This window comes from Anarhichas minor, unplaced genomic scaffold (assembly GCF_050575085.1).
Source record: "Anarhichas minor isolate MPS153535 unplaced genomic scaffold, ASM5057508v1 ptg000004l, whole genome shotgun sequence".
NCBI lineage: Eukaryota > Metazoa > Chordata > Actinopteri > Perciformes > Anarhichadidae > Anarhichas > Anarhichas minor.
The window spans coordinates 3671549-3686421 of NW_027466450.1; the positions used below are offsets into that span (position 1 = coordinate 3671549).

Below are 14873 nucleotides of genomic sequence, written 5' to 3' on the forward strand. Positions count from 1 at the left end.
CTGTACAAGGAGTTTCCACCTCTGCTTGTCACATGTGCTCACTGTAGTTGGGGAAAGTCAGACTGAGCGTGAGCATCCAGCGGCCGAGTGGCTGGTCACTCCCGGACCATGAAGCTTAGCGTGGCGTTGTTTTTTGCAGGGCTCTTTGGGGCGTTGGCAACTGTGTTCATCCTCCTCTCGTTTGGAACTGATTACTGGCTGCTGGCCTCAGAGAGTTGCCACCCGAACCCGGACGGATCTGTTGGCCCGGGTGGTGTGACCATAGAGGTGGGTGTTGGACTTTAGTTATAATTTGTTGCTTCTTTGTTATGTCTTGAATATCAGTTATCATGGTCACATGTGTAACACCCCACTAACTGATATTAGGTCAACTGTTAGGCCATAGACAGTAATTATATTTGTTTGTATAGTCTTTAAGCTTTAAATGGTGCATTGTGAAGTTGCATATTTAAATTAGTATCAAAGTCACTTCTTTCTATTTTAGAAACTGGGATCAGTTGCTCCAATCATTCTTTCAGCAGATGCTCTGCATGGTGGAGAGGCATCCCTGTAGGAACTCTTCATGTAATCAGACACTGTTTAATGTAATGTGTGTGCAGCTATGCAGTGATTGAGAAATAGCTTGTGCCCCTGTCATAGAGATACAAATTCCAGTAGTCCCAGTGGTATGGTGCTGTATTAAATATCACCGACTAAAACATACCTAGCTTTTCATAGTGGGAACTGAAACTGGAATGGAGACATGATATCACCACAATAAAACCAGAGTGGTAGCACGTAGTTTAATTAAATGTGAGTAACCGTTATTCATGTTTAGTCAATCGTAATTGACTAAAGTATTATTTTTAGTGCAATAACATAAAAAAAGTGCAGGATTCTTATTCTTTAGTGGGATTGTTAGCATCATGCAGCACTGGTCCTCAACGTTTGTTTATTATACCATTTAATAAGTGATTTCCTCTTAAATTTATTTGTTCACATATATAGCCAAAAGGGTAAAACTATTCAAATAATTACTGGAAGGATGTCAGAAAGAAATAACCATCATTTTGTGTAAAATAAATACATTTGTGATTCACTTTAATCCCTTAAATTGTTTTGTGACCCCTCAGGTTTATCTTGCCACCCATTTTAGGGGTTCTTGACCCCCAGGTTGGGAGCCCCTGTCCTTCTTCAACAAGGTTGATTTCAAAATAAAACAAACTCTGATCAGATTGACCCTGACTGGTGAAACTTTAAGGTCCAAAGTCAGCACAGCCTGCACCCTCTGCTTTTATTACTCTGAGAGGTGCTGTATGGATAGATAGAATTTTTGCTCTCGTGCAAAAATAGTGACCACCAGTGATACGTTTTTCCTGAATGGGAACATCCTTGGCCTGCACGCTCGCTCGGCACCGTACCAAACCTGAATGAGGTTAGAGGTGCTGGCTCAGCTCGACCCTTGACCTGACTAAGCAGCTGCTCTTTGCCGCTGTGGCGACGCACTGTACACCTGCCTCGCACGATCTGGTGACAGCTCTCAGGCTTTAATCACATCAACAGATAACATGGAGATCCATCCATGAATCTGCACATACAAATCCTACTCTGCAGACCTTTTTAAAGTCAGAATATATTAGGTAATAAATCATTATTCTATCTTTTCCTGCTTCTTTCAGCGTGGAGATGTGGTAATGCAGGAGGGCACTGGTGATATCATTCTATACCATGAAGGTTTTTTCTGGAGGTGTTCGTTTGGAGGCAACGCGGGTGATGACAACCTGATGTGGAACCTCTGGTTCAGTAAGATAAAATAAGATAATCCATTATTAGTCACACAGTTGGGAAATTTACAGGATTACAGCAGCATAGTGGATCGTGCAAACAAGAGACACATGTTCCAATAGTTAACCCATGTACATTTATTTGCTGTTGGCTTTACTTTTGTAAATGTTTCCACTGTTTATTTTCTCAAAAATACTTGTAAAGTAATGAAGTGGTAACCCCTTGCAACAAATTGTGATTGCACATGTGATTAAGACAGAATAAAAAAATGACCAAAGATTATTACATTATTAGGAAACATTTGATGTTCTATGAGTTATATGGGATGATGCATGAACAAATACACGTTACTTTTTTGGCAAAAAGACAAAGAAATGTACAGTATGTTATGCTACATTGTGAAGTTACAAATGTTAAATAGACCCAATAGACCTAACAGATTAGAGGTGTAATTCCGTGTTAGAAATCTTGTCAACAAACGTATAAGAAACTCCAGATCCTCTTAAATGGTCCTTTTCTCTGTCTTCTGAAGCCGATGAGTGCAGGAAACCATTGTCCTCCAGCGTTGTCCTGTGATGCTTCCTCAGGATCACATGGCATCACTATGCAGAATAAATATCAGTTTTTTGATTTGCTACTATTCTGTGTATAAAACTTAAAATAACGGTAGAAATCCTCCCATGTGACTGTTCATGTGATGTTATCCTGGTCGTTTGTCAGGTGATAATGGGTCGTCTATTTTCTGATGGGGACTTTGAATGGTGGGTTATTGTCAGAAAAAGCCTCCGGCACTGAAGGGACCTCGTGAGGGGCTGCGGAATATTCACATGGTGGAGGAGAAAAGAGAAAGAATATAAAAAAAATGACAAAAAGTAGAGTACTATCATAACTTTTTGACACTGTTGACACAATTTAGTCATATCCCAATCCATGAGAGACTTGACGTAACAAAGGAAATTGCCAACTGTGTTTGTTTACTATTAACATTCAATTTAATTAATTTTCTGTTTTGATTTATTCCATCTCTTTCCAGCAAATCAGCCTCACTCAAAAGTTTGCATGCACGCCTACCTCTTCCCATTCCCTGTGTCTCATCAGACCCACAATGCCACAGAGTATGATACGGCCATAAGTAAGTGTCTGTCTATCTATTTAGATTTGCCTCTCTGTACAGATTAAGTTGATATTCCTCAGTGATACAATTGACTAACATTTCTGTTGTCCAGTCTACAGAGGCTTCTGGAGCATCTTCATGCTTATCGGTGTGGCAGCTGTAGTGCTCGGTGGGTTCTTCATCATCTGTGCTGCTCCGTTCGCCAGCCACCGGTTGTATAAAGCAGGGGGAGGCCTCTTCCTGGCATCTGGTGAGGTTTTAAAATTGCTTAATTTTAGTGGTGGAAAGTCAACTTATTTAAGTACAATTTTAAAGGTACTTGTACTTGACTTATCTCTCATTTTATACTTTTAGCTAGGAACTAGTACATTTTCAAATAAGGATGCTAGATGTATTATAAGTTTATAAAATACAATCTATTGCACTGTTAAGTATTGAACCAGTGGTTCCTAATCCTTTTTGACTAAGACTTTTCAAAACAGCAGTGTCTGGTTGGGACCCTTCTTCACATTTCAGATATCTATGAGTTGTTAGAAGTTCCACAAAAGAGACATTTCCCCTGTAGACTCCTCAGATGATTTACTTCAAATTACAGTTTGAGGCCCAAAGAAGAAACATTTTAACTTCATAGAAAAGCAAAAATTTGAAAATATTTTAAAATTCACATTTATGTGGCAGAAGAACTTCCTCTCTCGACCCCTAATAATGTCATATATAATGAAATATAACTCACAGGGCCCATTTTCAACAGAACATTGTATCTAGCTGATGAGCTACTTTTACTTGTAATGGTGTACTTTAACATTGGGGTGTTGGTACTCTTACTTACATAAAGGATCTGAATACTTCTCCCGCCACAGGTTAAATATTTATTTTTCTACGCCCTGTTTTGGATCCATTGGTTTATATAAAAATCATCATCTCTGCCTCTGCTGCCCTTCTGTGCACCAGGTCTTTTCCTGCTCTGTGTGGTGGTGATGTACGTCCTGTGGGTGCAGGTGTTGGATGTGGTGGATGTCTACGTAGAACACCAGCGCGCTACAGTGTGTCGAGACTTCCAGCTGTCCCTCAACTATGGTCTGTCCTTCATGTTTGCCCCCATCGGCATCTTCTTCTGTCTCCTGGCCGGCCTTCTTTTCCTCCTCATTGGCCGAACCATCCAGATTCATTACCACTGACTTTAAGCAGCGGCAGGTTAGAGGAAGGGTGGGGGCTTGAGATGGTCGGCGTGTTTTTAGTTTGTTCCAGGATAAAATCATTGCAACCACTGCTCAGTTCAGAAATGGCATCATAATCACTCCAGCCTGAGCTACTTTCAATTGAGCTACGTCATAGGACACACAGTTCTGTGCTATTCTCAATAAGCCTGCACCAACAGTATAAATACCTGTGGTGCGTAACACTGTGGTTTGAATCTTGTGTGTTTATGGTTGTGAGGGTTATGAGTGTATGTTCAGAAAATTCTAAATTCATGAAATGTTGATGAATAATTGTGTTTAACTGGAGCATTTTTTTGTTTGCTTGAGAACAAGTTATTCTAATATATCTTATGCTTTGTGTAGCGTTTAAAAAATAATCTTAACAAAGTGCTAAATATGTTCCTCAAAGGGCACCATAGTTCTTTCTCAAACAGGATAGCACATTTGTTGGGGGACTATTTTTAGCTGCAGCCAACTCATTTCATATTCTGCTGAGTATTTACACCAGCAGCAAGGCATATTTGTATCAACTCAGTATTATCTGCACCACGCTGTGTCAGCGCTAAAGAAAGGCCTGGCACCGCACATTGTCATTCTGTTGTAATATAAAAAAAACCCTCTGGCTTGTTATTATTTTTTAAAACCAATCAAAGTCATCCTGGGCTTTGCGTCGCCCAAGATGCAGCAACGGTGTCCTCGCAAAATAGATCTTGCAGAAAGCAGAAGGGGAGGAGAATGCTGGCTGGCATAGGTCAGGCTCATAAACACTCTTCACCTGGTGAGTCAGACTCAATCAGTATGAACTGAAAGCTATACTATATGTTCATTGTAATAAAGGAACATGTCAAAGGCTTTTTTGGGGACGTTTTTCCTTATCTGAAGCAAGGTAAAAAAACTGCGAAACTGTGTTGTTTTTAGTTTTTTACTGTTTAACCAGTTTCTTTGTTCAGCACAGCTTATTCTTTTTAGAATTTGAGGTTTGAATAATTGTTTATTTTCATGTTGAGAGTATGTAACTGTTTTATGTTCATGTTGTTGGGTTTTTGTCTTCTGTTTCTTCTAAGTGTGAGATTCTGACACCATATATGTCCACAAAAATGCTTTTTTTTCCTGTTTTCTGTCTGCTAATAAAAATGTTGAGGGGAAGGCAAGCTTTAACGTAAAAATGCATCATTTTTGTCACTATAATTTTGTCACTGTACCAGACCCAAGAATTGTGAAAGAATGTGTGCTCTGGTGTCCAGGCTTCAGATACGTCTAGCCAAAATCAAGAGTCCCATTTCAGAGAAAAAAGTGGAAGAGACTCTTAAGAGGAACAATAAACGTGAGCTAATGTGAATAAAAGGGAACATTTCAGTCAAAGGACCATCGTTATTTAGACCATGTAATTCTAGTGACATAAATAAGTCAGACTAACAGCAATGACCAATCAGAGGGCCAGCTTTTACACATGGAATAAACTGATACTGGCAGGCAATTCTACAATGAAACTGGATCATTGTAACAAAGGTCTGGAAAAATACAAAACATTCAACTAAAATACCACAAGAGGGCAGTACTGTCTCACTGGATTTACACACCAACCTACACCCCGAAAGGCGGAAATCCTATTTTGCTTATCTCGAGTCTATGTGGAGTGTATGTGGCGTTATGCATTTAATCACAATTTCAGAGTTAGGTTCTGTAGATGAAAGAATTCACACCTTGGCTGACAGACGGATGGTAATTTCACTCATGAATGGAGCATTTGATCAGAATCTGAATGGACCTCTGTGTCGATTCTCATGTGTCTTTATCAACTCTGTGCCTTTCTAGCTTTATAATATGCTTATCATACATAAGGAAATGCATCTGTGGTTTGCAGGGGGGAGCGACACAATGTAAGGCATTGATTACTTTGTGAGATTGACTTTGCCTTCACAGAAGACACTTAGGAAGGAGATTCACACATCCAAATTCCTGAAATTTCAAATTGCTGTCCGCACTCTGAGTAAGAGAAGCACCATCACATTTCAGCTCAGCCACATGAGAAGCTACACCGAGGCAAACCACTGCAGGTCATAAGACCGGGCCAGAGAGGTTGGCAGATATCAGTAAATTATAAGATAAGATCACAGAATGTGTCTTGTGTCCGGTTGGAGTGGTCCTTTCCTCCAAGTCTCTCAGAGAAAAAAGATTTTGTCTGGTGGACGTCCTGGTTTAATTGAAATCCTAATAAGATAACAAAATGTTTAAACAATCTCAATCCATATCCGAGTGAGAGTGTGTGAGAGAGGGAGACAGGGAGAAAGAGAGAGTGATGGAGAGAGAGGGAGAGAGAGAGAGAGAGAGAGGTGTGGTACAGGCTACCTACAGAAGAAGCCGGGCCTTGCAGTCAGTAATGTCATCAGACTCCCAGCTGAATTCAGCACTGTTCTGCATGATTGCCCATGATAATTGTGTGTTGATAGGGAGCGCCCGAGATGGAGTATAATTTCCACTGAGAGATTCCTAAACAAATACCTGTGCTCAGCAGAGGGATGGAGTGCAGCCGGAGGTGAGGAGGAGAATAGCGGATGAGGGGAGATAGAGGATGAGAGGGTAACACTTCCAGAGGAGTAGGGACAGGAAGCAGCAGTCTCACTGCAGGTTCTTATAGTCTGCCCACGATGCAACCAAAGCAAGGCCATGCAAGACACTGAACTTCAGAAAAATAATTGCAAAAATCTCTTTTAGATAGACATAGCATAGCATAGCATAGCATAGCATAGCATAGCATAGCACAACACAACACAACACAACACAACACAACACAACACAACATAAAATAGCATAGCATAGCATAGCATAACATAGCATAACATAACATAACATAACATAGCATATCATAGCACAGCACAACACAACATAGCATAGCATAGCATAGCATAACACAACATAACACAACAGAAAATAACATAATATAAGATAACATAGGACAACATAACAACAAGCGTTTATCTTTACTTAAGATACTTTTTCCAAACTCTTAACACAGCAACACACCTACATGATACAATTAGCCAAATAGTTTATATTTCATGTTTCAGTTACCTGTATTAAAAAGAAAATATGAAAGTCATTGTTTTTTATAATTCAGTTTCCTTTTACTGTAAATCACTGAACATTTTTGGTTGGCTGTCAAATGTGTGCATTTCTGGAAACATACTATCTAAAAGTGAACGACTCATCTTTACTTTATATATTGTACAGGAGAAAAATAGTGAAGTGACAGAATTGCTGTGGTAACAGCTGTATTAGCAACATGAAATTACTGCCAATGATCAAAAAATAATCCAACATACATCTCCGTTGGTTCCAAATGTGTAAAATATAAAATATAAAAATATGACAAAAAAGGCCCAGAAGGGGAGGAAACTCAAGATAGTCAGAGAGCAATACCTCAGCTCAAGTCTCCACAACTCTAAACCCATTTTCTGCTTTGCACCCAATTTCCTATTCTGCTTGGCACTTTTTGCAACACTCTGCACACAGTTCTCTACATAAGAAACAGGAATCTGTCATCAAGTCACTTGTTTGCCATTTAAAATGCCACAGCCATGGACCAACTGGCCAATACATGTGGCACCTGGCCAAACACCTAATTGCTTGAATGTCGACTCATCAATCAGAATGAAAGCACTATAAAAAAATACCACAGGTGAGTCCTTTTTTACAACAACAGTGGAAGCCAACATTACAGCAAGAGGCCGGTTTAAAAAAACGTGTATTAGCAATTTTAATTTAATTGTAATTAACACATTATTTTTCTCCACGAATGCGTTTGCTGTGTTTATGTACTATAATCTTTCAGTGCAAAATGCAACCTTTGGAAATGCATTGTTAACAAAGTTTTAGATTGAGCACAGTAGTGTGTAACTGGTTCAAACTGAATCAGATGTTATGAACTGTGCGTGTGCCATGTGGTGACAAAATTGGGGTTTTATAAATTATTGTTTAGTTTTTAATAAAGTGTTTAATTTTGCAAAAGATCTAAGATGTCCCACTAATTGTGTGTGTGTGGTTGTATGAATTGTGTCTGGTGTTTTCACAAAAAGAGCCATGTTTTCAAAATTGTGCATTAGAAATGTTAAGAAATTGAAAGGTTTTTAACATTAGGTTTTGGTATTGGGTAAGCTTGTATGTAATGACAATTAAAGCATTTTAGAAACGTGTTAACTGAGAACATATTACATCAATAACAACATGTATTGCATTAATGGTATGATTCACAACAGACTGATGTTGTCCTAATTGTTTTAATTGAGAGTTTTGAAAATGCGACTTCAGATTGGACAAAAGTACGTTCGCGATTATAAAAAACGTGTCATATTAAAAAACTTAATACAATAATAACCGTTATTTGTGTTGCACCTTTCAAACCAAAATTACTATAAATAGTGCTTTATGTAAAAACATGCTAAACAATGAAATAACATAAAATAATGTATTTTGACAATTTAAAGAAAAAGTTAAAGATTCCCTCCAGACATGTAAGACAGAAAAATACCCTGCAATCAACAATACTTTGTGCCTAATATGTTTTCTACAAAAAAGTTCAATTACCCGATTAAAAAAATTATAAAATTACAAAAATAAAAACCAGAATCTATGAATATGTTAATTTAAAAAATGTTGCTGTTGTACAAAAGATGTGTACTACTTCACAGAAAAGTCCATTTATATACAAAAGTCCATTTGAGCTGGAGGTTCAAGTCTCCACATCCCTCTTGTACAAGTTGCATATTGAACCGAGATCGGTTTCCAAACTAGTTGTGATGTCACAGAACCGTGCTTGCTCGCACGCACACACACGTGTTAAACAGACGAATGTGAAAACAGATTCCCATGATCAAACTGCACATACATCATTCTGTGCAGCGAAAAGTCAAACATCCATCAATAAGCAAAACATATTCTTGAGAGGGGTCTTTAGAAGTGACACGGTGGGGGAAAAAAGACCACCTAATGCAGAAAAACAAATCCGTAGAAAGTAGATTATATTAGAGATTTAGAGGAAGGCACCAGACTTTGAACAGCTGAGTTGGGGCCCCTGAGAGCGAATGCGTCTTTAGTTTTGAGTCTAGACGAGAGGACTGCTGCCAGAGTTTTGCTGCAGGATCTGAAGTTGCGTGTGGGTATGTGCTCTATAGGGCACAAAAGCTCACAAATGTGCGGTGGAACAAACGGCCATAGGTCTCAAACTTTACAAACATTAATAATATATGACAATCATAGTTTTGGCATCTGTGTAAATACACAGAGTGCGTACTGTATATGCTGCTTGTGTGAAGGAATCAGAAAAGAAAGTCCACAGAGACGCTGTGGGACATGGTGAAGTCCTTCTCTCGTCTGGTTGAGATAAGAACATAAGTTTGACTCTCAGTCAACACTTGTATATTTAACCTTGAAGGAAGTTCAAGTTAATTGGAAACCACTCTTTGCCTGAGTGCGCTTACCTCACGGCACGTAGTGTAGTTATCATAGCTTATCTTCCCAATGTATCATAATCCCACATGACATGCGAGTCAGATTTCATACAAATCTGATTACTTTCATCTTTCGGAAAAAGCAAAGTATTTGAATTGCATGAACAATATGGCAAGTCATATTACACGCTGCTTTCCTCTTTAGAGATAGTTTTACATAATTTCCCATTCGTTTTGAAATAATGAATAGACAATGGGCTGTATAATTGTGAGAATTTACAATTCAGAGGACTACATTGTATAATCACCATGCATAATTCAAAGAGTTGAGCGCATAGGTCACCGGTGGCAGTGGCACAAAAAGTAACTCAGGTCATCACACAAACAGTTGAAAATCAACACTCCGTATTGGTCCTCTGCCTGAGAGACAAAACAAAATCTCTTTGATGAGAAAACTTAATTCTTCAAGATCATAGAGGAAATATAAGAAAGTACAAGCAGAGCATCCAATTATCTGTATACCTCATATACTATAGTTTCAGTTCCAATGGAGACTGTACGTTCAGAGGAACTCACTGATGTGCAAAGAGGCACCGGGGGTATAAAAACAGGTACTACATAGTTGGCCAGTGAAAGCTACACCTGTACTGAGTGGATCCTTTCTGCCCCTCCAACATCCTCTGGCCTCACACCTCAGTTTGTGCATATAAATTACATTCCAAAGTGTGTATGGATAGCCCTTGTTCATACTCAAGGTCTCTTGTTTCAAAGGCATGCTAATGTCTTTCACAGTGAAACTCCTCTCAGCGGCCCTCTTTTAACTGCCAGAGCAACTGTGTAGGAGATGATTGGGACTCTCCAACCATCGTTCCTCTTAAATATTCATACATTTTAAATGACACACATATATATCCTCAAATCCTAAACAAAGAGATTTCATTCAGGACTGGGTTAGAGACTATTTCACTTCAGAGAGTTTTGTCTTTTTCACTTAAATTATTATTGTGGGTGTTAAGTATATTAGTAAAATCTTCCAGTACGAACATCCCATGCTGTTTGAAAGATCCATACTGTGTTAGCACCCACTATGCAAATGTCTCACTTTTAAATTCTTTCTTTCGGATTGCTTTGTTTCAGCTCCGTATTTGGGTATAGCTTCCCCTCCAGCAATTAATTAATGCTACGGTACAAACAGCCGATGGATTCGGTCATGAATATTCAAACCTACCTCTCGCATATCATTTCTTATGCAGTGTTGCAACACAGGGCGTTTGAGAGGCAGACATCAGGGCTTCAAAGCCAGTTGGTGTTTCTGCACCGTGCCTCTCTGTCCCCATCTGAACAGTAAGACAGTCCCCACATGACAAAGTGAGACAAGATGTCATGCTGAAATGTCACATTGTACCTATAAATGTAATATTTTTCACATTTTATTATTTGTCTCTTATTTTGCTATTTAATAATTAGTTTTTTTCCCAAATATTTACACTACTTTTCTATTATTTTATTTAACTCTCACTGTCCACTTTATTAGGTACACCTGTACGGTGTAGTAAAATACAATACAACTGTATTATAAAGTTGTTTTTTTTACCATTAATTTAATTAATTGTTTTAGCATTGATGTCATAATTAGCGATGGTGTTGTACTTTATTCTAAGATTAGAAAGACCTCTCAGTTTAATGTAGTCCATCACCTTTAATTAACTGTGAGCTCAATTGCAAACATGTAAATTCATTTACACATTACTTACAATGTCAACAGAAAACAAGCATTATAAACTTTAAAAAAAAGTATACAGACTATACATATATAAATATACATGTATATATACTAAACTTTAGGGAACAAAATGTTTAAACTGTATATATTTTTTATATCCTCACTCACAGTCTCACTTCACGCAGCTTTACACCTCTGATTCTCCATCCAGTTCGTCTCAACGGTACAATCAAAATGTTGTTCCGTTCTACTGAACCACAATCCCTCTGTAAGTTACACATGTTTATTAATGCCATTTTACGAGAGGGCACTGTCATATCTGTTAGTCTTAAACATGTCAGCATGCGCAAATTAATTCAACAAAACAAACAAGCGCAAACACTGTTTACCATATTTAATAGAAAATAAATGTAAAATTCTAATGTAACCATTCAAATGACTACTACTCCCTTTGTTTCACTCTTCATGTGTATTCATAAGAGTTGCTTCATATGCAACCTCACTTCATTAGAGTAACATTTATGAAAATTACGTATTATGTATTGAAATTACAGCGAAGCAAACGGGGGCCTATTATTAACACTTGAACTACATCTGTATAGACGTTAGAGTCACGTCGGCTGTATATTAACGTAGGTGATGTCTCGCTAAAGTTGCAGCTCAACTACACTTCTTGTGCTGAGATTTAACAACACTGACAAGAAAAGAAAATCCTTCTCATTGTTTAAGGAAATATATGGAGCCTACATTGCAGTAATATGGCTCTGATTAGAGGAAGATTAAAGTCAGGAAACAAGTGAAAAAGGAAACTAAAAACTACAAAATAAAAAGGTGAATTTCACAGTTTTCTAGCTGCAGTAGTTTAAGGGCAATAATTGAAAACAGTGCTGAATGTAATTGTACATTTGATGTACACAGTTCTAAGGCATTCATACAAAAACAGACAGTAAATGTCAAATCAAAAGACACAGAAAGGCAGTATACTGTAATACAAGGCAATATAAGGCAGGCAAGAGACGATGAACTACAGAAACAGACACACACTGAAGGCTTTACCTTCTGATTTCCTTTTGAAATTTTGCAGCAGCTTTGACGACAATCAATCCTTTTCTCGCTTGAAGTTTCAAATTAAAGCCTAAAGTTAGCAAGAGTAACGTTACAATGTCCCTTGTCTTCACCAACAGGCTTCATGTGTGTCCTCGTCGGCTGCTGCGGTGCTTTTATACTGGTTTAACTTGCAAAATTATCCTTTTGACCCCAAGTAGGGCTGACATTCCTTGAAAGTAAAATCTTGTGCGGAGAGTGTGTTGTGTTTGGTTTTGCAATGGTAAGAGTACTTTGTATTAATTGAAGTATAATGATATCCCTAGCTTGGATGTTGGGGAAATGAGAAAACAGTGAATAATGTATCTCCATGTAGATAACAGATGAATATGTTCATATATTCATATATTCATTTATACGTTTGAATTGCAATTTAGATGGCCCTTATATTTATTTACTTTGCTGTAAAACATCTCTCTTTTAATGTCATAATACATATGTTTGGTGTGATAGTTCCAAATTTAGGAAGACAAGGAGGATTTCAGCATCTGTGTCATAAAACTAGAGACATGTTACACTCCACTTCTCTGTTGAATATCCGTTTTTTCCTCACTTTGTCCTTTCCTTTACAACGTCTTTACTGTATCAACTTCCTTCACTTCACCCTCTCTCCTTCTCTTCCACGTTCATTTATGAAGAGGGGAAAAGCCCCGAAAAACACACCACAAAGTTCTGAAAAGTTATACAGAGTTTTACAAATGAAAGAGGAAATGTCAGCTGAGGAGATGCGGTTGAGCTTCAGGCGGTTGAAGTCACATGCCAGAGGGACCATGCGAAGGCTGGTAAATGTTACCGGTGATAAATAAACATTATTTAAAAGATCTGTCATCTCCAGTTAGAACGTAGCCGTGGTTCATTTGCTCCGCTGCTCCGAGGGTATAAGGAATATTTAATCACTCTTCTGAATGATATGAATAATCACAGATACCATTTTTCTTGAAGCCACGAGCACACACACACATTAACGATGACTTGTGCGCTGATGTTTAACGATTTAAGATTTACATACTAACGATTTGAATTTGTATGCATGTAAAAACAATATAGAGTTTAAATGTTACATGCTCTCACAAAGAATGATCTGTACAAAGGTATTGTTCAGACAGAGCTAAAGATAATAGTCTTAACCAAATGATGGATTTTTGCAACTCATCAACAGAATATCAGTGTATTTTTGGTGCCTAAACAGCAGATATCACTGCATTTCTGTAAAAAATAAGTGTATTTTATTTATTTTAAGGGGCACTTGTTCAGCAGGCAGGCTTCTGGGCAGGATGTATCATCTGCACACACACATTGGATAAATGAGGAGGGTTTTCACAGGCAGATTTGGAAATGATTTGCCCTGTTACAAGTCTGTTGTTGTAACACACTATTATCCACCTACCTACCTCCCTACCTACCTACGTACATCCCTACCTCCCTACCGACCTACCTACCTCCCTACCTACCTACGTACATCCCTACCTCCCTACCGACCTACCTACCTCCCTACCTACCTACGTACATCCCTACCTCCCTACCTCCCTCCCTACCTACGTACATCCCTACCTCCCTACCTCCCTACCTACCTACGTACAGCCCTACCTCCCTACCTCCCTACCAACCTACGTACATTCCTACATCCCTACCTACCTACCTACCTCCCTACCAACCTACGTACATTCCTACATCCCTATGTACATCCCTACCTCCCTACCTCCCTCCCTACCTACGTACATCCCTACCTCCCTACCTACCTACCTACCTCCCTACCTCCCTACCTACCTACCTACATACATCCCTACCGCCCTACCTCCCTACCTACCTACCTACCTACGTACATCCCTACCTCCCTACCTTCCTATCAACCTACCTTGTTAATTCCATCTTTGTATATATGCTCTAAACTTTTCAAGATTAATTTTCTGCTTCTGCAGTAATGTGGTGGTGTTTGTCACTCTGCTAATCAACATGAAATTGTACTTACTTGTATTTACTGTAATTACAGTCACACAAATTCATTTTTTGTAAATTGTTTTAGTGAACTGTAATTGATCTGTAATTCTGCTTCTTCTACACTGCTGAGGAAAATCTTGTCACAAACAGACCGAAGACATTTTTTTAGAAATGATCACACTACTATAAAATGTGTTGAATTTAGAAATAAGTTGTCAACATCTGTCTGAGAACATCTGTATTGTTATTGGCCAGTTTGTTGTGTAATTGCTCGATCTGCATTTGACCATTCTCATTTGTCATTCCTTCTTGGTCCACACTTCCTTTCCTGCCTCGCCATCTGTTCCCTCATTATGTCCATATTGCTTTAACATCTTCTTGTTTAAGCAGCTTTTTATATTTATTTCACTTTATTTTCTGAAAGAAGTACAACATTTGATCAAATATGATAAGTCACTGTGGATTTTGCTCGGGTTAATCCTCATGTCAAGACAGAGACCGGGCCTTACAACAATTACTAGCAGTGGGTCCATGTTTTATTGATCTGTGACCAGTGGATAAACTGGCTGACACTGTTGTACTAA

The 14873-nt window shown here is 38.4% G+C and overlaps 1 protein-coding gene across 3 annotated transcripts; it reads left to right on the top strand.

The window, feature by feature from the left end:
* On the top strand, positions 1-4056 carry tmem182a (transmembrane protein 182a). 3 transcript variants are annotated; one of them, XM_076103095.1, is made up of 5 exons: positions 1-267; positions 1659-1782; positions 2798-2896; positions 2991-3128; positions 3830-4056. In XM_076103095.1, the coding sequence occupies exons 1-5, from the start codon at positions 109-111 to the stop codon at positions 4054-4056; spliced, it is 747 nt and encodes a 248-aa protein (XP_075959210.1). In that variant the 5' UTR covers positions 1-108. The 3 variants fall into 3 exon arrangements, with proteins under 3 accessions (XP_075959210.1, XP_075959218.1, XP_075959227.1); XM_076103103.1 differs by having other exon boundaries at positions 1680-1782; XM_076103112.1 differs by having other exon boundaries at positions 1-253; positions 1666-1782.
* The last annotated feature ends 10817 nt before the right edge of the window (positions 4057-14873 follow it).